The 26,355-nt window shown below is 43.4% G+C and overlaps 1 protein-coding gene across 3 annotated transcripts in view; it reads left to right on the forward strand.

Annotated features, from left to right (window-relative positions):
• LOC133342583 (metabotropic glutamate receptor 8-like) overlaps nt 1–26,355 on the forward strand; it is a 276,081-nt gene that overhangs the window by 120,185 nt on the left and 129,541 nt on the right. For all 3 annotated transcript variants that reach the window (XM_061551797.1, XM_061551796.1, XM_061551798.1), the window contains one exon: nt 20,309–20,509. In XM_061551797.1, the coding sequence (XP_061407781.1) occupies nt 20,309–20,509 (201 nt within the window). The remainder of the gene's footprint in view (nt 1–20,308; nt 20,510–26,355) is intronic.

Below are 26,355 nucleotides of genomic sequence, written 5' to 3' on the forward strand. Positions count from 1 at the left end.
TTGACACTGGGCCCTGGCTGGCTGTAATATATTGACGGGAACGATTGGAATACCGTCTCCATAGAGTTCCCGTGTCCCCCTAAAAAACCATGACAGTCATGTGAGTTTGCAGCTTGTGGTCTCTGTCACTCCAGCTTGGTTATTCGTTTACAACACGCGCATATTTTCCGAGTAAAACATGGTGAGGGTAATCCTTTTATTTTTATCAAGAGGCTGTCCTAAAATGCTTTTTTTTATATTCTGTTGTATGAGTGAGTAGTATGACTCACGTATAATCCACCATTATCACCAGTCATGATCTGACCACTGCTGGATAAAGGCTCCCCGATGTGTTCCCATGCCTACCTGTAACACAGCGCAACAATATTACTGGTAGGAACCTCCTGGTTACACCAGCCCACAGGGGATTATTGTGTCCATCGTGCAGGGAGGGGCTGGGTGGGGAGGGAGGGGCTGGGAGGGTGGGGAGGGTGGGGCTGGGTGGGGCTGAGTGGAGAGGGGCTGGTCACCCCGTGGTGCCCTTATTAAACTCAACGTTTAACCTACTCACGCCGGCTTGTGCCCGCTCTCACAGTCGGGCATATTTGCGGAATACACCACGCCGCCGTTGACCCTGGCCATTGACCGAGCAACCCAACGTTCCTACAAGCTCCCTCCGCAGGAATGTGTTTCTAGCTTCTCCAAAGTCGCTGATTTAATGACCCCATCTCCGCAGTGGGCGTGTCATGCGATAAACTCGGTCAGGCCTTCATTATCAGCTGCACGTGGAAGACAATTAGCGTGGCGTTGCCGCGTGGGCGCGATTTTGACCATGTGTGGACTTTTTTTTCGATTTAAAGCTTTCGTGACTGCAGGGATTCATCTTCTTGGTTCTTTCGGTAAAGTCACGTAGAATGGAAATAATAAAATAATAAAAATAAAACATAATAAAATTATACTCACGACGTTTCGGCCACAACGCAAGCAGCCGTCCTCAGGTGGAGAACAGGTCACCTGAGGACGGCTGCTTGCGTTGTGGCCGAAACGTCGTGAGAATAATTTTATTATGTTTTTTGTGATTGGCTAATATATCTGCATGATCGGTGATTCCATCTCAGATTATATCGTATTACAGTCGTCCTCTTGGGTTTGCTTCTTATTTTGGCCGCTATTGCATTGTTAACATTGGCCGCCAGTGATCATCCCTTCGTGTGACGCATCCTCACCAAGCCAGCATTTTAAACAATCGATATTATTTCTGTTTAAAACGTAGGCTCTCGCGACCAATATCATCCATAATGCAGTTTTTATGGGGGGGGTTAGATCGCGTAAATATAAATGTGTCGTTAAACCCGCCACCACCAGACACAGCCAATTAGTAAGGGATTTGTCACGTAAACAAAATGCCAATGAGTTACTACTTCAGCGCACCGGTGTGTTGGAGAGTAAATCCACAACATTTACAATTTGAGTAGCACGACGTTTCGCTGTTAATTACATTCGGCATCATCAGGCGATTTGCCAAAATAGTGAAGCCCTCCACCTGCTTCCGGTCTTCAATAGAGCAGTAGGGTGACGTCATCAGTGAACCCAAAAGGTGCAGAGATCAGAGGTGGGGGGAGGGGGTATTGTAATTGCATAATAGATTAGTAATCAGTTAATTAGTATGTGTTTCCTCTATAAGTAATTGTAAGACGTCTTCTTCTACCACGCGTTTGTCCAACTCATGTGCTGCCCCCTGTCCTTGCCAACCTTTTGCACTGCTCCACGCCATCTCTCCCCCTCCGTGTTAAACTGCATCCGATTGTTCAAATAGTTTATGTACGTAATCTGTAGTCTTCCATTGCTTCTTGTACTTATACATTTCTCAGTCTGAATATCATATTGTAATATAACTATGTTATATGATTACCAAACAAGGTGCTATGGTGGTGAGATGTTATTGCCCTTAACTGGTACGCAGGGGGTTGTGGGTTCGATCCCAGCCCTAGCAATGCCTGTTGCATGTTTGGAGATTTGCGTGTCCTCTCTCCCCGTGGTGGTCCGGTGATTTTTTTTTCCAGGTCCTCCGGTTTTGTTCTCCGCATTTAGAAACATGCGCTTGGATTATTTGTCTGTGACTATAAAGTTCCAGATGTATTGATGATACAAGCTATCATCACATGTGGCCAGGTGTAATGAAGTTATATGCATTAACACAATTAACGGTGCCACACTTTTAATGTGTATGTAAGTACATTTTGTTCATCATACAATTATCAGAAATGAGAATTTTGGTTGGATATTCAGTCAAAAGCCTCATCGGTCACAAAAATAGAAATCAAAACTTTCCAGGCCAGTGTCGGCTCTGGTTATATTTCAACAAATTGTCACTTTTGCATAAGCGTACAAATGTCTGCATTACACCGTTGTAATTTTATTTTTCACGGCCGTACTCGGCAACACAAATGAAATTCAGCAGTGTGACTGTGTTGGTCCATGCATGGACTTGTTTATTTGATATCACAGCACCGAAGGATTAAAAATAAAAGTAAATTTGATCATTGTAGTGGTGCTCTGTTGGAAATCCGAAATGCCTATAGTTGGGGCCTGTATATACATAGGACGATCACGGCTGACTTCCCAGAAAGTGGAAATCATCTTTAAAACCCCACAAAATTATAGGCAAAGCGAATTCCCGACTGGGATTTGAGCTTGCAAATCCTCCAATTTTAACCGCCCTGCCACCTGGTCGGAGAGTGAAGAGTGTTTACGATAAAAAAATGTGAGGAAAGACTGAACTGGGGTGAGTGATATTGTGTGATCGTGTAAACATTGCAATTTGGAGAGCAAAGAGACAGTTACTTATTTGACAACAGGATGCATTATGTGATTACAGTGGGATTCAGCTTTCATGGAATCCTTTTGGCTAAGCTTTTGGCACAGCACTTATTACCCCACCAGAAAATTAACGGGGGTGTAATGAATGCGTCGATATCTTTCGTTTGAGTAATACACTTTACATTGACTTTTATAAGAACTTGATCTTTGCTGGCTGGTAATGGATCCATTTTCATACTGAGAGGTTCCAAATTGAACAAAACAGTATGATCGGTGTAAACTCGCGTGAAATGGCACCGCTTTCCGATTGGTTTGTAATGCAGGTCGAGTGTTAAACAAGGCCATTTTTCATTGGTTCATGGGTGGCGTTATATTGGTGTATGTGAGAAGAAATAAGAAATTAAATCGATGTTACCATGGAGAGAAGGTGGAGTTAGGCGAGGAAATGGGATCAATAAAATAATTACAACGAAAATAGATGCATTTTCTATTACGAATCCGTGAAGGTATCTGGAGGGATTTTGGATAGCCGTTCTCCCGGGTTGCCGTGCCCCCGCACCTGATCCGGCCTTATTGAAACGTCAGCCAAAGTAAGGGGCTTTTTAACGTTCCCTTAGCCTCTCCTGAAATTGAAAAACAGCGATTTATCCATAATACAAACAGCGATTTGTTTTGAAATGAGGATTTGGACGCCATTGCAGTTCACCCGCCATCATAGCCGATGCATCCAAAGACTTATATAAAAAAAAACATGTTTCAGCGCGCTTGAGAAATTAATGGGGTATTTTCATTCCAATTACATTAATGGTTTGTTGTGGACCAAACTGTAATGTGCATTGATTATTTTTTAAACATACATTAAGGTTTTTTTCTGAGCAAAAAAAAGATACGTTTGAACTAAATACATATTCCGTTAATAATAACTCTGTATAGTGCAAATGTGATGGACGCAACAGCAAAAATATGTTGGTAAAATTATATTGTCAATTGCTCCTGTATTTTGACCGAGAGTATTTAAAAAAAAACACGATGTCTTATTTTGGTGGGGGTGGTAGTTCCTCTCGTGGTGCAGTGGCCAGCACGCTGGAGCTGCAATCCAGGGCGCGCCGGTTAAATTCGATCTCCTGGCGCGGCAGTTGAAGCGATGGGGCAGGTTTCTTAAATCCCTCGGTCTCGGTTGCCCAACAACATACACGGGGAACAAAACAGTCAATCGACTGGCTGTGTGTGGTGGGGTGGATTGTGGGTACTCGTCTAACCAGCATGGAGGAGTAGGCAAACATACTCTCGAAAGGGAGCTTTATAGAGCCGTACCAAGTAGAGTTTTATGTTTTATTTTTAACAGCTACATATGGATTGTGGATGATCTTGTAGTTTTTTTTTTTTGCAAACAATTATCTAGAGCTCCCTCAAGTGGAAGCCATTTTGCCAGCAATTGTTTGTGCAAGCAATTGCAGGGCTGCACCTTTACAATCTTCAACTTTTACCGACAACCGAGCTGGCTGGCCGTGATGCTTAGAGTCCTCAAATCACATTCATAAGGCTGCCAGGTTCAAATCGCGGCCAGGGGTTGACTCAGCCTATCATCGTTATGGGTAATAAAACAATAATTTTCATCTACGTGGGAGATTGTAAAAAATATGTTTTTTGTACAGAATAGGCTCTATGAGATAGTGTTTTTTGGTTAGATCGTGTAAATATAAATGTGTCGTTAAATCTGCCACCACCCGACACAGCTAGTCAGGTTTGTCACGTCAACAAAACATGCCAATTCGTTACGAGTGCAGTGACTGAATCGGAGACACTAATAGTTGGAGGCACTCAGTTTATTAACACGCAGCAACGGGTTAACACTTCCAATATATCTTCTTGGTTCTTTCGGTAAAGTCACGTAGAAGGGAAGTAATAAAATAATAAAAATAAAACATAATAAAATTATTCTCACAAAAACCAGGTCCGTCGAGGCGACAGAGTCTGACTCTGTCGCCTCGACGGACCTGGTTTTCACCTGAGGACGGCTGCTTGCGTTGTGGCCGAAACGTCGTGAGAATAATTTTATTATGTTTTATTTTTATTATTTTATTACTTCCCTTCTACGTGACTTTACCGAAAGAACCAAGAAGATGAATCCCTGCAGTCACGAAAGCTTTAAATCAAACTTCCAATATATCCATCTATAGTCGACTCCGGTTCCCAGTCAGGACAGCTGGTAGACTGCCTGACTGGCGACGCCGAGACGGTGAAGACTCCAGCAGCAGCACGACAGGGACCCCACTCCACACGACAGCCCCGAGGTCTACTCCAGGGGCCCTTTTATACCGTCACGTGGCCTGGCTCCACCCCCGGCCACGCCCCCTTTCTAGAACCTCCCCGCGGGTTCCTGGTGTGTCCCTTCCGTGACCTTTCCCCTACATCCCCCTCTGGTGTATCACGTGGCCTGCTGACGTCAGGGCTGCTACAAGCTGCAGATCCCCTTCCCCGCCAGCAGCCAGCGCTATGCTGCTACATTGCTAATTCTATGTCACTACACTAGTACAACACACCGGTATGTTGGACAACAGATCCACACTTTCAATCTGAGTACGATGTTTCACCATTAATTACAACTAGCACCATCAGGGCGGACAGCCAGATTTCTGGAGAAACCTTTAAATAGAGGGATATATGTGATTACGTCACTCGTGAGCCCTTCACATGCCGGGGGGGGGGGGTAATGAACGCATATCAATTACAATGGGTATTTATTGCCGGTTGGGTTATTCAGAAGATGCTCTACCAAGGAAATTAGGAATTTCCGCAGGCAGCTCCTGCATGTAAATTGGTATCAGTAGTGCCCTTCCACCACACACGTCAGATATACACTAAACTTTGGCTTGCATCTTCCACGGCTGTGATGTCACGTGAACGTTGACTCGCGGGCGATGATTTTAAACATGTAAAGAACAATAATGCTTTTTTTTCTAGATTTGAAGCTTTTGTGACTGCAAGGATTCATACTCTTAGGTTTTTTTCGGTAAAGTCACGTAGGTGAAAAATTAAAATTAATAAAAGTAAAATAAAAATCACGACGTTTCGGAGGCAACACAAGTTTCGGAGGCAACACAAGCTTCCGTCTTCAGGTGGATCCGTCACAGCACGATTGCTGTATCAAGTAAGATACTTACTTGATCGTAAGATACTTGATACAGCAATCGTGCTGTGACGGTTCCACCTGAAGACGGAAGCTTGTAATGCACTTTTTTAAAATATATAGCGTCCATGAAAAAGTGCATCTCACAACACTATACAATACAACAACAAAACTATATATGTATCGCCCATCGAAAGACACATAGCCCACCCAGACCAAGGTCAACTCAATGAAAGGCCGTAGGAAACAACACTTTGTTTTTATATAAATTCGACTTAAACAGTGGAAGGGATTTCAGTTTGACGAACGAGGAGCGGGAGTGCGTTCCACTCCGTGGCAGCTGTCGATGGGTCGGCACGTCCACCCCCACTGCCCTTGCATTTCATGTTCGGCTGAGCGAGCGGCTCTCCCAGACTGGATGAACGGGGTACCCTGGACTAGCAGTGCAGACGGCTGCGGAGCTGGCAATAAGTATAACCCGTAAAAACAAAGTTTTTCACTCTAAATCCTTTATATGCGTGGCGGCTAGAGTCCTCTCGTCCTCTGGCTTGAGATGGCTGCCACCTATGGGTCAGATGATTGTCTGCAGTATTAAACAATTGGTAATTAAATATTTAATTTGTTTTCCCTAAACAGTGTAAAAATTTGGAAACATTTTTTCACGAACATTAATTGTCTCGCACAACGAGTCTGTGTGCAAAATGTCAGCTCGATTGGATCACGGGAAGTGGGTTCAAAAACGACCGAAAGGTTTGCACGGTCGTAAGCAAGCAAGCAAGCACGCAAGCAAGCAAGCGAACTTAATATAAAGGATTTAAAAAAGACCGGTTCGCGACGCTGTTCCTGGCTCGTGTTCACGCACGCCAATTAATTTACCGTTCACAGCTTGAACTCCCTGGAGATGTTCACTGGAGTCTACATCGCATGTGCCAACAACAACAACGAAAAACCCCGCAGATATCCCGAAACAGGCAGACCCTTGGCTCGGCTGCGCTAAGCTTATTGCTGAGCTGTAATCAGGCAGTTGAATACAATGGGAAGCGAACGCAATGAGGGTTCTGGGTCTTCATTTGTCAATCAATAATGCCATTATTATTAACGTCTTATCTAATTATTCTGGAGTAAGGGGCCGTCCATAAATGACGTCACGCATCTTGGGGGGTCAGGGGGTCAGACATTTGTGACGATGTGTGACGAGAGGGGGAGGGGGGGTTGAGAAATGTGACGTTACAGCAAAATGCGCAATTTAAATACATATCAATAAAATATAATTGTTATAACAACATTAATTTTGATTCATTTTCATTATTAACTATTTGATTATTACAATTTATTAGGTCACCTTTTATGTATTCCATGAAGAAGCATTTTGCTTTTCTATGGGAGAATGGAGAAGCATACATTTTGTCATTTTTTTGAATGATTGTTAGTAAACATTTTGATTATAATGATTCTACCAGGGCTTTTCATTCCGTGAAATTAACATGTGATTGTTATAATTGTACTCTCCATTTTGCTTCGTTCTTCTACAAAGTTTCAAGTATTTTTTCATAGTTATAATTACTTTTCATATTTTATAATTATAAGAGAATTTCAATATAATATTCTGAACATCTGCAGTTTTATTTAGACGTTGAATATTTTCAAGTGAATTTTATGCTAAATTTCAGCTTTCCAACGCCTTATTTTTAATAAATGTTTTCTCCTACAACATCAGAGTGCAGCGCCACATTAAATACGTACTACAATGACAATAGTTTAAAATGATTTGAAGCATGTTTTCTTTTTTAAATGGAAATATGGTTTGGGGAGGGGCAGAGCTTTGTGACGTCATATTTGAGGGGGGGGGGGGGGTCTGACTTTTTGTGACGCCGTGTGACGAGGGGGGTCAAAAATCGGCCAAAATCGCGTGACGTCATTTATGGATGGCCCTTAATCCGTTTTGTTGGTACAGCGATGTGCTTTTTGAATGGGCATTTTTTCTCTCTCCATAAATGATAGTTCGACGAATCAGTGTTGTATTACAATACAGTGTGTTCAGTGCATTGAAACAAGCCGCAGATGTGAATTTAAATGTCGCAAAAGTAACTTGTTATTCACATATACAATGCTATTTAGTTGCACGTATATTTTCTGTAAATGCGGATAACATCGAATTAAATGGCATACATAGATCGCAACAAAACAATACTGTATCTTCCAAATATAGTACAGTGCATACATATTAATGGATAGCTCGAGGTGGTGAAATCCCGGATATTGTGATGTGTTCTGGCACAATCGCTGTCTCTCTATAGTTGTCTTTTTAACATCCGTGTACGATGTGATGTAGGTAGCTGGGTGGCTATGGTGGTTGATGTTTCAGAGTGCTCAGCCGGAACTGCTGAGATCATGGGTTTAAATGCGTGTTGTCCACCTGTAATTAAATCGGGTTCTCAAGATTAGTGCATTGACCGACTCCGGCTCTTCACATCATAGCACATTTGTTTTACAGGTAGGAACAACAGTTCCACACTGCCCACCAGGGATTATTTGTCTGTCGTGCATAGCCCCTCCCAAACATGTACGCTACCGGATTGGTTGAAGTGCGTCACGTGACCGCGAGCTTTCTGTCGTGCACGAATGCGCTGTCCAACCAAGTTCCTTCCTTCCCACTCCGAAGGAACGTGTCTTTGGATAAACATTTTTCATCATGAATGTGACTGGGACTTAAGCATGTAATTTTTTGTATTGATGTGTGATAGACGAAGCTTTGCCTTTAGTGTGGACGAAGGGACATGTTGAAGTGATCTCATGAGAAGTTCTCTGACGTCGTTTTGTTTGTGTCAGTTGCAGGGTTCCAAATGAAATTTTCTTCGACTCGTGACATGGTGCACAGTTTAAATGTAATTTGTGGGAAAAGTGCAAGGCGGTATGCAGCGTGATATTTTATGTGTTGTCAGTGTATTTGCTTATTTGGTTGCACGTATGGGTCGTTTATGCATGAATGCACGTGTGTTTGAGTGGTGTTTTCAATGTTTTCATATATATAACAACATGCAGACGTGTCATAGATATGCACATTTACATATTGGCCCAGTGGCTAAAACCGTTGCTTTTATATTATTAATTTACAGCTCATATTTGTTACGGAGCACAAGTACATATATCGAAATCGATTGATGTATTAAACATACGTATATTAATGTAAAAATATTCTAAACTACCCTAAAATATATTTGTAACACTATGTATGCATATGTATGCAGTCCAATTATTTCGTGCATGGGGTGAGTGTACATTCTGAGCTGATGATGAAAGTATAAAGTTACAGGTGATATAATGGGCTCTGATATGTGTTACAACAAGTGATTTGACACCACCTGTATCAAGAACTAAGCTATAATAGAGTGAAACCTTAAACTAGAACAGATGGTGTATTGCCCTCCTGTTCATTAAATGTATTCAACGTGGAGATTACCGTATAAGTGCACTGAAAGAAAATATCACCTGTGTACGAACAATTCATAAGTATAAGAGGAACCGTCAAGGAGCATAAACCATCACGGAAACTCCGGTCATTCTTGCAGCAGCGGCGGCTTTTTGTCAAGCCATAGAACGACGTTCACCGCATCGCGTGCTTTCAGATGCGCTTCTGTGGCCGTCTGGAACGCTCTTCCTTCCGATATTAGGAAGCCACTTAAGCTATGCACTTTTAAATCATCATCATCTAGATTGAAAACTCATTTCTTTCCAACAGCTTTCTTTTTTACTAATTGACCTTCTGCTCATTTGGTCATTTCTGAAAAACAGAAACATATCTCAGTGGGCCTTACCTGGTAACATTAAAAACATATTTGACGTTTAGTTTAGCATTTGCGTATTAGTTAATCGCAGGATTACAGTGGGACGGGTGATGAAAGAGAATAGAACATGGGATGTAGCTCGACTGCGATAACCTACGCGGTAGTACCCAGGGTGAATCGCAGCATGGACATAATTGATCGGTGGCCTGTTGCCTTGTCAATGAATTATCAATGAGAAAACAGCGAGAATACGCAACAACAAAAAGAGTCTGGATGAACGCCTGTTTGGTGTTGTAGAAAACTGCACGAGCCACAGTCCACGCGGACCGGCGTAGTGAAACAACCCACGTGACTCGACTCGGTGTGGGGATTCCTTCATCCAGCAGTGGATTGACAAAGAAGCATCATGCCATTATTAATATTTACAAAAACATATATATGGGCCAAATAACTACGGCTCAAGTCTTTGTATTTAATCCTGTCGCAAAGCTGCCTCTTTGTAACCGCCGTTACAGGTATTGCGCGTGCGTTTATTTATTGAGCATCCCACAAAGCGAGACTCCGCGTCTAATACCTGAACTCGTTTGAAATTGGCGCTGTCGCAGCTGCGTGTTGTTCGCAGCCTAATTCAGCTCGGCGCGGGGGCCACGATAGAACCCATCGCAGAACACCCGCAATCCGAGCTTGCCGCGGGACTGCGTACCTGACACCGCGACGGTGAGATCAGAAGCCAAAGCGACCGAAAGTAATCTCGCATCCAGCACCGGGAAAGCGGTGGGGGGGGGGGGGGTGCATCTTTGGCTGCACCTGCCAGCCGTGTCTCCCTGTGAGATGAGCGATCAAACCCGCGTATCGATTACGCTGGGTTTGCATTTCTCGCCACCACCTCCCTGCGGGCGAATATCTGCACTGGTCGTAGGCCTCCCCTTGGTCGACTCAAAGCTGAAATGAGTACCAGGTTGAGTATGAAACATCAGAACAACAGCATTAAGGACACAAAAGCGTCCAGGCGTGCTGCTAATCACACTACCCCACCGTGTTCCGTGTCAGCCTTGATATCTGCTCACTAAACGTACACAATTATTATTGGCACCACGGTGAAGAGATGTTAATTACTTTGCCTGTTATACAGGATAATTGTTTTTTTTACCCTTTTATCTGGCAACAAAACTGACACCTTTTTTACGAGGAGTAATGTTTGCATAGACCAAAATACCTGCAGTCATAATGCTAACAAAAAACATAACTCTGATAATGTATGCACTGTCCTTGAAGTTGATTGGTCCACACCCGAGACAGCTTTCCTTAGAGCCTAGTCTCACATGGGTTGGACCAGATGACGCCAAAAGGTGCACAACTCAAAGACAATGTACCATCAGAGTATGAGAGCTCGGGGTAAGCATTTACACCATTGGTATCTCATTTTCCAATTATCAGAGTTATGTTTTTTGTTTGCATTATGACTGCAGGTATTGTGGTCTATGCAAACATGACTCCTCGTAAAAAAAGGTGTCAGTTTTGTTGCCAGATAAAAGGGTAAAAAAACAATTATCATATTTTTTTACTGGCAAATGAGGTACCAATGGTGTTATACAGGAGTTTGTGAGTTTAAATTATTGCTTGTTTACCCAGTAATGCCTCAACGAGTTGTATTTGTTTACAGTAGAGGAAGAAGATGTGATCCCAAATGAGCAATTGTTTTGTTAGTTTTTACGCACTGGGATGTTTGTCTAATACCAATTGTTATATTGTATATTATGTTTTAGCCATGGGGAGGCAATCACAGAAAATGGAAGAAGTCCATGCAGAACAGGGGTAGTACATATAGACCCCAGGCTGAAGTTTGGAATCAAACCCAGGCCCCTCTTGCTGTCGGCTACAAGTGTTACCACTACGCCACCCTGCATCTCGTTGCCCCAAAAGTCTAAAACAGGCTGTCGGGAGGATCTCTCTCTCTTTCTTTCTTGCCTTTCTCCATTCGCCTCTTGACCCTCAAACGGAAAACATCTGCTCGACGAGAAAAACTCATTTCCTCAGCGGCCCACTCATCACCGCTGTCTGCGCACGGCACTGATCGTAGCCGTGAGCAAGGTGCAGACAGGGTGATTGCTGCACTCAAAAGTGCGCGACTGACGCTGAAAAAAACGTTGCACATTAAAATCCCAGAGGACGGCGTCTGCAGCACCATCATTCCGCGTGGGTTCATAAGATCGACACGTAGAACTCATCATCCCAACGCTGTTGATATAATGCATATTTGGCTGTATTGCTGTATTAGGTACAACAATTTGTTATCAGAACAGTGACCACTGTGATAGGAATGTAGAGTTTTGACCATTGTTTTTGGGGCCCAATGGATATGCACACCACCAACGGTTAGTTTTAGTGTGCAGTCAAATATTTATTTTTTTATTTTATTTTTTCTGTTATTATTATTTTCACCCACGTGACTTTACCGAAAGAACCAAAGAGTATTGATCCTTGCAGTCACGAAAACTTCAGATCTAGAATTTGCAGTCATTTCTTTGTTTCATATCAAGTAAAAGTGCACTGAGCCGTATGCTTCATGTCCAACACAGCCCTGAAGTCTACCCAGATGGGGGACTCCATTGATCTATCTTCCACGTTGACCCCGCCATGTCGTGACTGTTTCGGAGGGCAGCCCGCGATGCATCAAACGATAGTTATTTTGTACTCTTTGGGTCTTCCGGTAAAGTCACATAGATAGAAAAATAAGAAAAAATCACGACGTTTCGATCGCAACAGAAGCAATCGTCCTCAGGTGAAAAAATATAGCCAAAGAGCTGCTGAAGCAGGGTGTTATATAGGCCTGAGATGGGTGCAGCCTAAGGGTAAGTGGGCGGGGTTAGAGAAGGAAGATCGAGGTATAGATATCGTTATTTGGTAAACATCTGTTGCTTTTTACTTGTTTCAACTGTTGGCGACGACGTTCGTCATCCACAGACTAAAACTGGGAAAATGCACAATATTCCAAATGTATCGTTTGATGCATCGCTAGCGGGTTCCCAAACAAAGCATCTGACATGCAAGCCATGTCCCCTCCGCCGTCGGGAAGGAGGCGATCCGATTTCTCACAGAAACCTTATTGGGCCAAGCTAGCACTTAACATTACGTGTGGCGAGCTTTGAACTCACTAAAAAGTAAACCTTTTAAACATATATAAGTTTGCCGAGAAACTATGGAAAGAAGTGTGTTGGGAATGATAAGTAAAAGAGTTGAGTAAAGATATGAATAAATAGGGGAAAGAACGGTAATCACCGATGCTGTTGTCGGAGAAAAGGAAGTCCTCTTGAAATGGTCAGCAGGCGTCACGAGAACAACTGGCGAAAGACTGAGAGACGCATTCACTCGAGGGGAGGGGAGACCGAGCGAAGGGAAGAGAAGCAGCGGGAGGACAGCGGAAGAGATGGCGAGACAAACTCGGAAGGGTTCGGAGCTCACTGCTGGATAGGAACAGCCAAGGGGAGTAGGGAATGGGATGGAGAATGGGGGAGACCTTTTCCCAGCAGTGGGAGGTTACAGGCTGAGGATACCAACACGATGTGGTGGTGCCAATGGTGGGGGGGGGCAGCCAGAAGCACAGGGCATTGCTTATGTATGCATGTTGAACTTCTTTCACACCGTACGTAGCCAACCGTGGTAATCGGATGTGCGGGGGGAAAGTACAACAAACTAACCACAAAAAGTCGTTCACATTTGCAAGGCAGTCCTTCAACGTGACGCTTTTAAAATTCAAGTGTTGCCGAAACAAATAAATAAAATGAAATCATGCGTTCGCTTTTTTTTTTCCTCTTTACCTAATTCCAGATTATGGCTGAATGTGAAATAAAATAAAATTGATATGCAGGGAAAAGTCCTGAGTCTGCAGCGCTGGGCTTTCATTTGGTAATCCCAGAGTTACAGGCGCAGGCCGCGTGACAACAAGTCCTGTAACGATGTCAGGGAGTCGAAGACGTCTCGGTTATTTTTTTTTAATTTCCCGGGGACTACCTGAGGGCGCGTTGCATTTTTAATGAGACGCTCAAGGTGATGAATGCTCATTTCTACAAACAACTACCTCGGCGGGAAATTCAGTGAGATATTTGCTTCAGGTGTTTTGCTCATTATTCCAATTCTTTGTTGACAATTATATACGACGGAGTCTTTAACAGATAATGTCGCTTTTTTTTTACACATCAAAGATAGGAATTATAAGAGATATAGTAAACTAAAATATCTTCCCGGATAGAATTTTTGAATGTTTTGTTTTTATTGAATCGTCGGAATGCAGCTGATATGAAATCAGAAAAAAACATTATTTCAGAATGTGTATGTATGTGTTTATAACAATGCAATTTGACTGTATATATTATTTATTGATGTTATCTGCTGAAATATATATTACAGTAAAGTATGTAATATTATTATAACTATAACAAAAATGAATATTTATTCGCATATATATAAATAGATCCGAGAAACATTGGTCTTTTTTTGTGACGAAATACATTTATTATGGAATATCTGATGCAATAACGTAACCGTGTTTTAGGGTTACGACGACGACCGCCTCCAGCCTTAGTCTGACACGTTGCATCGTACACATCATGCTGCTTTATCCTTGGTTCATGCAAATAATGAACGTCCCGCATTAGTAAACAAAATGTGTTGTATTTAATTTTATAGCATTCGATCAAATATATTTGTCCATTTATTTATTTTGATTGCCTTGTACCGCTGCCATAGACACTTTTCAATGTATTCGCTTTAAATATTTTTAATTGGCTTTTTTTTACAGCTTAACATTGTAAACTCATTGTGCATTTAAATTTGTGTCGACTGTTTTCTTTCAACCAACCACAAAAAAAACATTTTGCAATGCGGTGCTCAGAGTTCACAGAACACCTGTGCTAATAACCACTTAGAACCAAACAAGACCCCTGCGGCTCAATAACATAAGCACTCGGGGCTACAAACACGTCCATTGGCTTTATCTGGCTGTTAATCAGAAAGTGGAGCAATGACTGAACACTCACATATGTATCCTGGAGTAATCTAATGAACTATGAAGCTCTTATATTCTTGGGTATTTCGGTAAAGTCACGTAGAAGGGAAACAATAAAATAATAAAAATATGAGACATTATGGAATATATATATAGTTTTATTATTTTATTGTTTCCCTTCTACGTGACTTTACCGAAAGAACCAAGAATATGAATCCCTGCAGTCACGAAAGCTCTAAATCAAAATATGAAGCTCTTGTTTGCAGATGTCCAGTAGGGGCAGGTCAGCCAGTTAAAGCAAACAATGCAATTTGTTATCCTTCCCCCGCACCTCCGATTAGCACGGTTCACTACGTACGGTGCGAACGAAGTTCAACATACATACATACATACCAACAACTATATGATTGCAAAATAAATGTTCATATCGAGGTCATTCCTGAATCCCACACGACAGGCAGACCTCGTCAAACGCGGGGGTTACGTTCCTGCAAAATATCACGTGGGAAAAAAACTGCGTTCGATAAATAATAGAGCTTATAGGAAAATGTGGTTGTATTCCTGAGTCGGAAGTCATCACCCCCACCCTCTCTTTGTTTCATTAATTCGACAAGCCTCGCTTGTTGTTGTACTCAAGGATGCCGAGTCCCTTCCCGATTCTCGCACGTGTGTGTACGCACCCCCCCTCCCCGTCTCCTGTCACGAGATACTTTATAAGTGCACAAATGCCCTGTCTTTTCCCGTGAATGTTTTCTCTCGACCAAAGTATAAATTATGCATGCATTATTGATAGCGTTGTTAATTTCTAAACAAACACGATCTGTGTTATGTCAGTTTTTTTTTCTATACGCAAAGCAATCTATGCTTGTGAATTGCAACATTACTTATGCAATTCTATGCGCAGCCAGTTACAATCCTGCATTGTGTTTTGTATTATATCCCATTAAATAATACTCACGATCAATGTTTGCTCCCCATGCTCCTACAATTGCCTATTCAAGAGAGAGAGAGAGAGAGTTGTATCATTGCTATGGCTATGATTCTCTGCGCATGCAGAGCTCAAAATCGGCCAATTTACAGCTCTTTCCGACTGCATTTGTGGAACTTTTTCACAGAGCTTGCATGTGAACCTTTGCACAAAATTCGACTGCAATTTTAACACTTCATCGGGTGGATCAGATGATGCTTCTTTCAAATACAAAATAATTTGGAACCTCCAAGCCACACGTTTAAGTTGTTCCAGGTCTTTTCGTCTACACAGTTTACACCATTATCGCAGTGGTACCATCCTGGCTCCGGTTCTGTACTTCGTGAACCCGTTCAACTGCGGCAGCACAGCACCCAGACGGAGTCTCACTAAATTTAATTAACTTTCACTTTTAACACTTGTAGAGATATTCCCTCTGTGTGATGTACAGGGGGGCACCCACGTCCTGTGAGCTGTCCCAGGTCTACCAATCTGTTGTCTCTGTTTAGCAATCAAAAGATCTCTGTGACGTTCACCGCTTAATTTACGGGGTGGAGTGATTGATATTGGCTGCCGTCGATGGATAGACTATATAGGGCAGCATAAGGAATGGAATTGCAAATTCCTGCTTTATCAAAACTTCACTTTAATGTGCAATTTCTCACAGAAGCATATCCACCTTGCACGGCTATTTAACATTGAACACGGTGCTTTGAGAGCGGATTATCACGCAGGAGGGAAGGATTATTTATGGCCAGTTTCCATGATCTCCACTGATGTCCAGCAGCATTTCCAACCCTTGAAGATAACGGCAGCGTTTATCTACAAAGCCCGGGGCTTAATTTCTGGCAGCGTAAGTGCTGTCTCGGATAGAGTCGCGTGATGGAAGGCGTTGGGGTGATACGATAAAACCTGACGGTGAATTCTTCATGTTTTGTACACAGGCGGGTCCACGATTTGAGACGTATCTGCTCTAAATATGCGCGTTATCATTATTATAATCGTGACGTGATGTCGTTTGTTTTCACTTTGGAATAGTGCATCAATCAATTACGACTTTAAGTCAGAGGGAAATAATGCGTCCCATTTTCTTGATAAGGGAGACATGGGTCGTCAAACAATGCAGTTTCGGATGGACTCGGACAGAATTACATTTTCATAATCCTGAAGTGGTGATGGTCCGTATACAGGTCAAACCTTTGCCTTAAATAATCCGTAGGCTCCAAAAAATATTATTGCCCTCAAAATGACTCCTCGCGGTGTTTCAGTTGGATAATTTTGAAAGTTTCGCCACGGGGTTTCCTATTTTGCGAAACGGCCCACGGATGAACTCAGGCAGATTAGATTTTGAGTTTTTTCTGGGTTTCTGCTGTTTCCTCCCACAACGTATTAGTACTGCTAAAAAAAAAGACTTTAAATAAAAAATGGAGGAGCCTCTTGAAAAAAATAATAATCCTCCAACTCAGTGTGGCTTTGAGGGATACATAATAAAACACTGATTATATATGCGTGTTCTTATTTGGGAGATTTATTAAACATAAGGAAAATCTGAGATCCTAGAGTTATTTAAGAACCCAATGCCTGAAAGGCACAGTTAAGCCTTCACACGGCAGTATATTGACATAGGGCTGTAAGTAATTTCAAGCAGTTTATGAGTTTTTTAAATGTATTATTACGTTGGATTCAGGCTTACGCTTTCAACTGCTCCATACAATATTCCATTTTCGATCAAAAATTATATTCATGACATGACACTGCATATGATATTTAAACGCCATACCAATGTCCCAGAAGAAGAACATTTTCAATCATTGCATTCAGCCATCTGTGACGCGGATCAGAAAAAAAAAATGGTACACTGGCAAATGAAATGGCACATAAACTGAAATGAACACAAAGAAATGCAAACATATTCACGGTCGGATTTATATTCGGAGACAGGAAAGGGAGCAGGTGAATCGAGTAACAAAGAGAGATGTAACAGTCTTGACTGTTACAGAAAGTGATTGCGTTTGGACAGGGCTCATCAAGGAGATGGATTTTCAGCCAAAGGATGAAAACATCCTAGAGGATGATCACCACCCAGATGAAGCAATGAGATCAGTTTATGTGCAGGAGTGAGATTTTAAAATATATAATAGGGGTTTAGCCTTTCTGGCAATAAAACAGGGGTTGTGTTAAGATGTTAAACACCAAATAGGAACCTATTGCAAGGAATCAAGTCTGCATTAACCACACAGTACTTGTGGTGAACATGCAAACAAACATGCTCTGACAATATATGCATCGTCTTTGAACCTGGTTGGCCTGCACTGGCAAAAAAGAGGTCCCATGATAGGAGTGAGATGGATTGAAAGCTTTCGTGACTGCAGGGATTCATCTTCTTGGTGCTTTCGGTAAAGTCACGTAGAATGGAAATAATAAAATAATAAATATAAAACATAATAAAATAATTCTCATTTTATTATGTTTTATTTTTATTATTTCCATTTTATTATGTTTTATTTTTATTTTTTTATTTTTTCCATTCTACGTGACTTTACCAAAAGAACCAAGAAGAGGAGTGAGATGGTTTGTTGGGTCGTGTGACAACTCAAAGCAATCATCCCGCAGTAGATAGACCATAACAGACGATGCCGTCCCCAAAAAGGTTTGTTTACAATAATATAATTTTTTTAAATGTACGTTCGGAAACATTAAAAAAAGAGGTTCCCATCATAATGCGCGGTCCCTGTATTAGCTCGACATTGATTTGCGTCAATGCAAGAAAGCAAAGCGAGGAATTGTAACCCTGATTAGTTCATATTGCGCAACAAATGTTGTGCTCTCATGGCCTCGGCTATTCAGCCAACTTACAGGGCGCCCTTGACATTCACTTAGACTATGCAGCGCATTCATTGTTTGCAATTACCGACTTGTTAATAATTTATAATGACGATTAAAATCAAGCGTTCCCAGAGGAGAGATGGAGAGACGTAGCTCAGAGGCAGCACTTAGTCATACCTGGTTATGTAAGCTTTACTAAATTCGTGTAATTATATGAAAGATGCATGTCATTTGCTCTTTTAAATATAACATTTTCCTCCTGTTTTGTTCTATACATATTTTTTTGTTTTAACATTTTCTACGTGTGCGTATGTTTGTTAATGTATTCCTGGCCATGATATAACATAAATGATGAATGATATCGCAACCGTTCCTGGCCTACCGATAGGTCGACTCAGCCTTAAATGAGTATCTGGTGCAGTGTCTAGACATTAGCACTTGGGAGAAAAAGTTGGCCGGGCATGGCACTGGTCACACCCCCTCGTCTCCTGCGAATTGCCAGCTGTCTTAGGTGCACGCTAAAAGCAGTTGCCCCAACAGTCTATGCAGGCTACACGGGGGATCTTTGTCTTTGTTAAAGTATTTGTATATCTCGGCGCTCACGAACAACACTTGCTTCTCGTTCAAAAGTCTTCAAAGGTTTTGACTTTTTGGGTTTCATCAGCAGGGTGTAACTTATCAAAAATCTGAACTCCTGTTGAATCTGCTGATGGCTCAGAGAAGTTGACTTTCATCGAGGGCTACCCTGGTTTAAAACATGTTCTACTGTGCACCAGTGCTGCGTCAGGCAATAGTGACGCATCAGGCAATAATAATGATGCATCAGGCAATAATAGTGCTGCGTCAGGCACCGGTGCTTCGTCACGCAATTGTGGTGGTCAAATGACTCCTCGGTAGCACATTCACCACTTGTTGCAAAGGTCCGCGATTGGAATCCAGCGTCGGCCCTGGTTATTACTCTGCGAGTAACAAGCACCATAATGCGCGCCGTCGGCTTCACGGTGGATGCTAAACTATCCGCCGGTGTCAAGCGCAAGAGTGGGTCATTGTGTGCTGGCGTCAGGGCCCAAATTTGGCAAGTTTGAAAAGCGGAACCGCAACTTTCTCATTTTGGGTTTTTACATCGCGCCCATCGCCCTCTACTGCACACACTCAGCAGGACTCCCTTGGGGGGTGGGGGATCACTCAGAATTGAAGATGATAATGGAATGAATTAGCCACGTGACTCATTATTCACCAAAAAATGCACATGATATGAATCCGTCCACCAAAGCAAGATGGAAAAATATTTGCATAATCTGCGGATAATAGGACAACAGATGATTGGAGTTGTTTTTCCCCTCTGAAACTACAGCTCCAGTAGATAAGAGGAGTTGTGGGTAATCGGGTCACAGATAAGAGGAGTTTTCATGTGGGTATCGTGTGCAGTTTGCTTGGAGCAGGCGCAATGAACTCACTTGATTCATGCCCATTGATCCAGCGTGAGCCGTGCGGCACGGGAGGCGATCGATAGGAGCGTCGTGGAGTTTGACGGAAGTGCCTGGGGGTGTTTTTCTTCGTTGGTCGCCAATTGTGATGCGGAGAGATTTGAAACGTACCAGGCAGCATGCCCGGGAGACAATTGGCACGAGCCGACATTTATTCGTGAACGGACGTGGGGAACGCACGGCCCGTTTCAACAACGCGCTGAAGAGCGTGCGACCGTGCGTAACCCCCCCCCTAAAAAAAACTTTTAGCAACAATAACCCCCCCCCCCACACGCACATACCAGTTGCTGAAGAACTGTGTCTGCACAGGCGAGGAGCGCATTGGGGTGGACGCCCCGTACGAGCAGGAGGGGAAGGTGCCGTTCGTGATCGACGCGGTGTACGCCATGGCGCACGCTCTGCACAGCATGCACCAGGAGCTGTGCCCGGACGCCGTGGGGCTCTGCCCGCGCATGAACCCCGTCAACGGGCAGGAGCTGCTGCGCTACATTCGCAAGGTCAACTTCACAGGTGAGACGCGACCCCCTACCGCAGAGCCCCGATCGCTCGCTCAGCTCGCACGCGCTAGGTGTGCCCGGCAGCTTGCCCTCGTTTGAAGATGTGGCGGCGGCGGCGGCGGGCGGGGAGCAGACAAACAAGTTAAGCAAAGGGGCACAACATCGTCGCCGACGTTAGATAAACTACTTTAAATAAACCGTTAAAGGCCGAACTAAATGGAGTAACGAAACGACCCCGCACCTCCTATTAGCACGGTTGGCTACGTACGGCGCGAGAGAAGTTCAATGTACAGGCGACATCGCCGACGTTAGATGAACTTTAATTGACCGTTAAAGGCTGAACGGAATGGGTAACGGTACGATCTTCTTTCTAGCAAGAGCCCAGGGCGCCCCTCGATTGTAGGTTAGCCTGGAAGTGTACGCATTCCGATTCGCTGTAACTGAGACAAAAACACAGGGGCACACTCCTTACGGTAAAGCGTGTTCGCCAAACTGGCAAATGTTGAATTAAAACCCTCCACTGGCATTACATATTTTAGCAATTTATTTTTTATTATCTATAAGAATGCATATGGGGGTGGGGGGTGGCTGAGGAGAGGCTGAGCATTCAGCAGAGGGGGCATAGCCCCATGCAGCCCCCCAACCAGCCCCCCACCCTCCACCACCAAACTCACTGTGGGGCTGTACATGCGCGTTTGAGCTCGCACGCGTGTGCATGCGCACTTGCGGGTGTGCTCACACATGCACGTGAGCGCACAAAGATGCACATTTGCAGAGCCAAAGACACGCACACACGGATGTGTTCGTGTACCCCGACAAACAAATATATATATATACTAACAGCTTGTGTTTAGCGTAATAGACCATGTGGCCAAAGCACTGTTAGGAAGCAGCACCTATTAAGACTGACATACAACACGAAGTGGTGGTGGTGGTGGTAGCGAAGTCAGCCTCCACATCAAGCTGACCTTCGTCTCCCCAGCGCTAATGTTCACACACCGCGCCATGCTCTGATTTTAGGCTGAGCTCACCTAAGGATGGCCCAGAATAATTAAGATATGTGACGACATCGCCACAGCACTTGCCCCAAGCTAGGTTTACTTTGAGGCAACGTTAAGTGTCGAAGGCTCACTGGCAGGGGGCCGGTCACGGGACAGAACCACGTGTTGTGCATTAACTGAATGAGATGACTGGAAAATGCATCACCTTCGCTCCGCACTGCCAACTTGCTCTGTTTTAGTTCGCCCGACGCTGCGCTCATTGTCGTGACATCGCTCATCTGCCCTCCATCGTTGCCAATGGACGATCGCTTCCAACTGCCCGCAAGACACATGTGCACGTTGCAATGTTGGTGATGGATTAATAGAAACGTAGCCCAATGCTTTGATTTTATATTGGCCTTAAATTGCGCGACCGCTTTCGACGTAATACGTTGCTGCTGCATGTGGATTGCTTACTACCGTCGATAGTCAACTGTGAGCTGCTGCTGCTGCTGCTGCTGCAGTCGTGATACAAGCGGCGTGTGGTGGGCACGTGAAAAATCAGGGATGTCAAACCAAAACCACCTGATCATTCGTCCACGTCAAGAATTGTCAGCAGCCAGACTCAGATCGGAAATGTCCCCAAAGGTCACTGGAAGCAGAGAAATGAAAAGGTGGTCTTAATGGGAAGATCAGAATAGAACAAGAGCTAATGTATCTTTGCCCATTCATAGCTCCTGGCCCTGCCTGGGCTGTAATCTGACACGACAAAGCCGGCTTAGAGGAAACATTTGTGACTCATGAATAGCGTATCCTTTGTAGTTCTCGAATGACAAAGTGAAACTCATGAAACTTTCTATAAAAAAAGGTCACAGAGTATTTTTTTCCGATTATACAAGGGGTAGAGTGGTGATACAGCAGTTGGCTATGGTCCCAACTGGCTGATCAGATCAGAGAGCTATTTTTTTGTAGAATCTGATCATAAAGAATATAACATGACTGCAAGAATCACAATTACATTTCGGAGGCAAGGGTCGGTGAGGCTCCCATACCAGCTGGGGTGTGAGGTGACCAGGAGATTAATGATTCATGTGGGCTCAAGAACCTGTCTGAGTGGGCATTTGAATTATCCCTTTGTACGCAGGGATTTTCTCCAGGTGCTCCATGGATTTGTGCTCATTGATATTTGTAATGAATTGTTCAATTGTACGTGTGAATGTTTTTCTTTTATTTTTTATATATATACAAATCTTACACTATAAATAGGAAGTAAATTTGGGATTAGGACCATTTCTGTAGCACAAAGGGTATGATATATGGGATCAGTGTACATACCATTGTTCCTAAGAACATCATACAACGTTTAGCCTCTTTGCTAAAACACAATTGCATTCATTCTTGAGTACATGTTTATCTTGTATTAATTAATTGCACATTAATTGCACGCACTCCCTGATATGATTAAGATAAAATATACACGGTTAACGGCTGTGCCAGGAAATCGTCTCAAGCATTACCTTGAGAATAGGAGGGACACAGAGTGAGATGGTTAACAGCGGCATCTGAATCGTAGACATCGGCAAACACATTCCACACCGTCCATCAGCTCACTGATTTAACACACTGCGCGTATCTGATCGACAGATTGATTCACTTTATATCACCGGGAGACACACCAATGGAGACTTCTTGTCTCTTTTCTCAGGGTGACATCGGTCCAAAAGTGACAGCCAATGCATGGTGTGATAGAGCCAATGCCAATACAAAGTAGCACAGAGAAAAGAAAGGTCCCAGACAGAAAGAAAGTTTGCCCTCGGAAAGGGAACAATTTCCTCGTTATTCACGAATTTGCTATCTCGAACATTCATATTCAGTGCAGTTTTGCTGGGTACATAAAGGGAATTATTTACAGTCTGTTCTCCTATAACGCTGGTGGTTGCGATCCTGAGGAACGAGGGCGTCATGGAAAAATCGCGTTATAATAATGATATACAATATGGAGGCAATGCACAGTCCGTGATAACGCGTGAGATGCGTACGCAGGCTGAACAAAGAGGCGTGTGGGTAGCATCTAGAAGAATCCAGCAGCATCCCGCCTTGTGCGATGCTACGCAGAGGCAGCCGTACAACAGCGTATTTCTACTCGTGCGACGTAGTTCTGTTCACTCGATCGCGTTATATCCAATTCAAATCCACGTGATAAAAAAAAAGTGTCCCCTAATACATTTATTGTGCTCTATCCAACTCGCGTGATGAAAATACGCGGTGTCGTAGAGCAGACTGTACATTCACGTACAATGTGGGGCATGAATCGAGGTTACTCCATTGCTGGCAAAGAAATTCTAATTTTCATAACCACGTGGCATCATTGTGTTCATCCATTTGCTGTGTTTTGCCTCGCTTAAAATGCACAACCATAATTCACGTTGGTTCTTTTTGATTATTGTCACAACCGACGTTCAGGGATTTGGATTTTACCTCCTGCTTAATATGGGACCATGTGAATCCATTTCAATTATGCAGAGAAACTAGATTCTTAGGTGGCAGAGTACTTACATGTCAACACACACACAGATATATATTCATAGCCTTGCCTATTTTCCTTCCATTTGTCTCATCATTGTGCCAACACTCCCACAACAAAAGGCAAAGACCCCCCGTATAGCCTTTAGCAGACCGTTGGGGCAAGTGCTATTTACGAGCACCTATTAATTCCGGCACAGCACACGAGGGGATGGATGTCCAACAGCATCACACACCTTTGTCTCCCGAGTGGCAATGTTTAAACATCGTTCTATATTTGAAGCTTTCGTGACTGCAAGGATTCATACTCTTAGGTTTTTTCGGTTAAGTCACGTAGGTAAACATTTTTTTAAACATCGTATCAGGTACTCATTTGAGGCTGAGTTGACCTAGGGGAGGCCCAGGACTGGTTCAGGATTTTGTCACTGGTATTGACCGTGAGCTGGAATCGAACTTGGGTGGTCGGGTTCATAGCACGGCATGCTAACCACTGCACCAACGATCTCACACCACTCGAGCACTTCTAACCCCTTCCCACACAGGCACAAGCAAACATACACACTCCATCCACACTTCACCACCAAGTAGCAGTGATGTTATCACGGCATATGCGCCAGGCTAGGTGCAAAAGGATTGCTAGGTAGGTCACGAGACAGATGTCGAATTCATGGCTCCACTGCTCAAGGTCACGGAGAAATGCAAAGAAATACAAAAATAAAAGAAATACAAAATTGACAAATGCCTGCGTTTTATTTGCACAATGCTCTACTCATTGTGGGCATCGCTCCTTCATCTACCGTTGTTGCTACCAGCTGCCCGGCATCATCTTTCACGTAAATATTCACACGCACTTGAAACAAAAGATGCCCCATACAGCCCTACACACTGTTCAAGCAAATGCTGTTCGTGAGCACCTTAGGCAAAGACAAAGACCCCCCGTGTAGCCTTAACAGACTAAGAGGGGGCAAGTGCTGTTAGAGAGGCACCTATGAGTTCTGGCACGGCACACGGTTGGGTGGGTGGCCAGCACCACGCCCGGCCGCCTTTGTCTCCCTAGTCGCGATGTTTACACACCGCACCAGGTACGCAATTGATGCTGAGTCAACCTATGGGAGGCCCAGAACCGGTTCAAATAATCGTCGCTGGTGGTGGCCGTGAGCGGGAATCAAACTTGGGTCGTGGGGGTTTGTAGCACAGCATGCTAACCACTACACTACCGCTCCCCACCACCGAAACAAAGACAAAGATCCCCCGTATAGCCTGGAGAGAGTTTTGGGGTAAGTGTTGTTAGCGTGCACTTATGAAGGCTGGTATGGCACACGAGGAGGCTGGTGGCCAACACCAAGCACACACGCGCGCACCGAAACACGCGCGCACACATATAACACGCGTTGGTTAGTGACAGCGTGACTCGCAGAGGGTTTCGCGTGATGGATAGCTCTCGTTAAAAACGTATTTGTCCAAACTTGTGCTGGAGAAATTACAGGATTGCGTCGATTGGGGAGCTGTGGATAAAGCTGCCACACATTGACATTTGCCAGTGTTACGCAAATCTGCTCGAGTTCATTCTGTTTTGGCCAAGATTGGTCCCATTGCACGTGCGTTGGAACCAAGTGCCACAACTTGCAGTAAGTAGCCTCGAATGTTATTATAATTGAGGCACTGTGGAGCCCTACTTAAGCCAAAGAGATGTAGAGCTACTTCTGTGGCTTCGAATGTTTGCACGGGGAGAATAGCAAACGTGCCATGGCTCTTAGGTGGCAAGGGGACTTCAAGCTTCATTACAGCCGATACAAAAAGGAAATGAGCCATTTTATTTACTCATAATCCCATTGATAATAGCAACTGTTGGACAGAGACTGCTTGCATTTTAAGTGCCTGAAATGACCCACGTCACGTAATTTGTCTTAATATATATAGATTATAAACATGTATATGTTACTTTTTCCTCGACAGACATTAAGTAATTCTCATGTTTTATTAAAGCATGGACATGATTAGATTGATTAATATATATTAATTGAGATAAAAATACCGTTCAATCTGTCTTACCTTTTTGCTTGACTATGAATATATGAGAGCTAAAGGTTCGGGGGGGAAAACAAATATATGAGCAAAACTAGTCAAGCGTGTCAAGTTCACGGAAACTAAACAAAATTATTGATGGGAAGGCAAAACTGTAACATTCAACAGACAGGATGTGTTTGGAGGATGGTTATTGAACATGGCTGGAAAATATTTAATCAAACGGGCCAGTGAGAGTAGGATGGAGTGATTTTGGAACATTTTATTTGATAATGAAAAGCAAAAGTAACAACATTCCTTGAGAAGAAACTTGTCAATAATATCACATTAG

This window comes from Lethenteron reissneri, chromosome 15, assembly GCF_015708825.2.
Source record: "Lethenteron reissneri isolate LAM-NWPU_2019-01 chromosome 15, ASM1570882v1, whole genome shotgun sequence".
NCBI classification, from domain to species: domain Eukaryota; kingdom Metazoa; phylum Chordata; class Hyperoartia; order Petromyzontiformes; family Petromyzontidae; genus Lethenteron; species Lethenteron reissneri.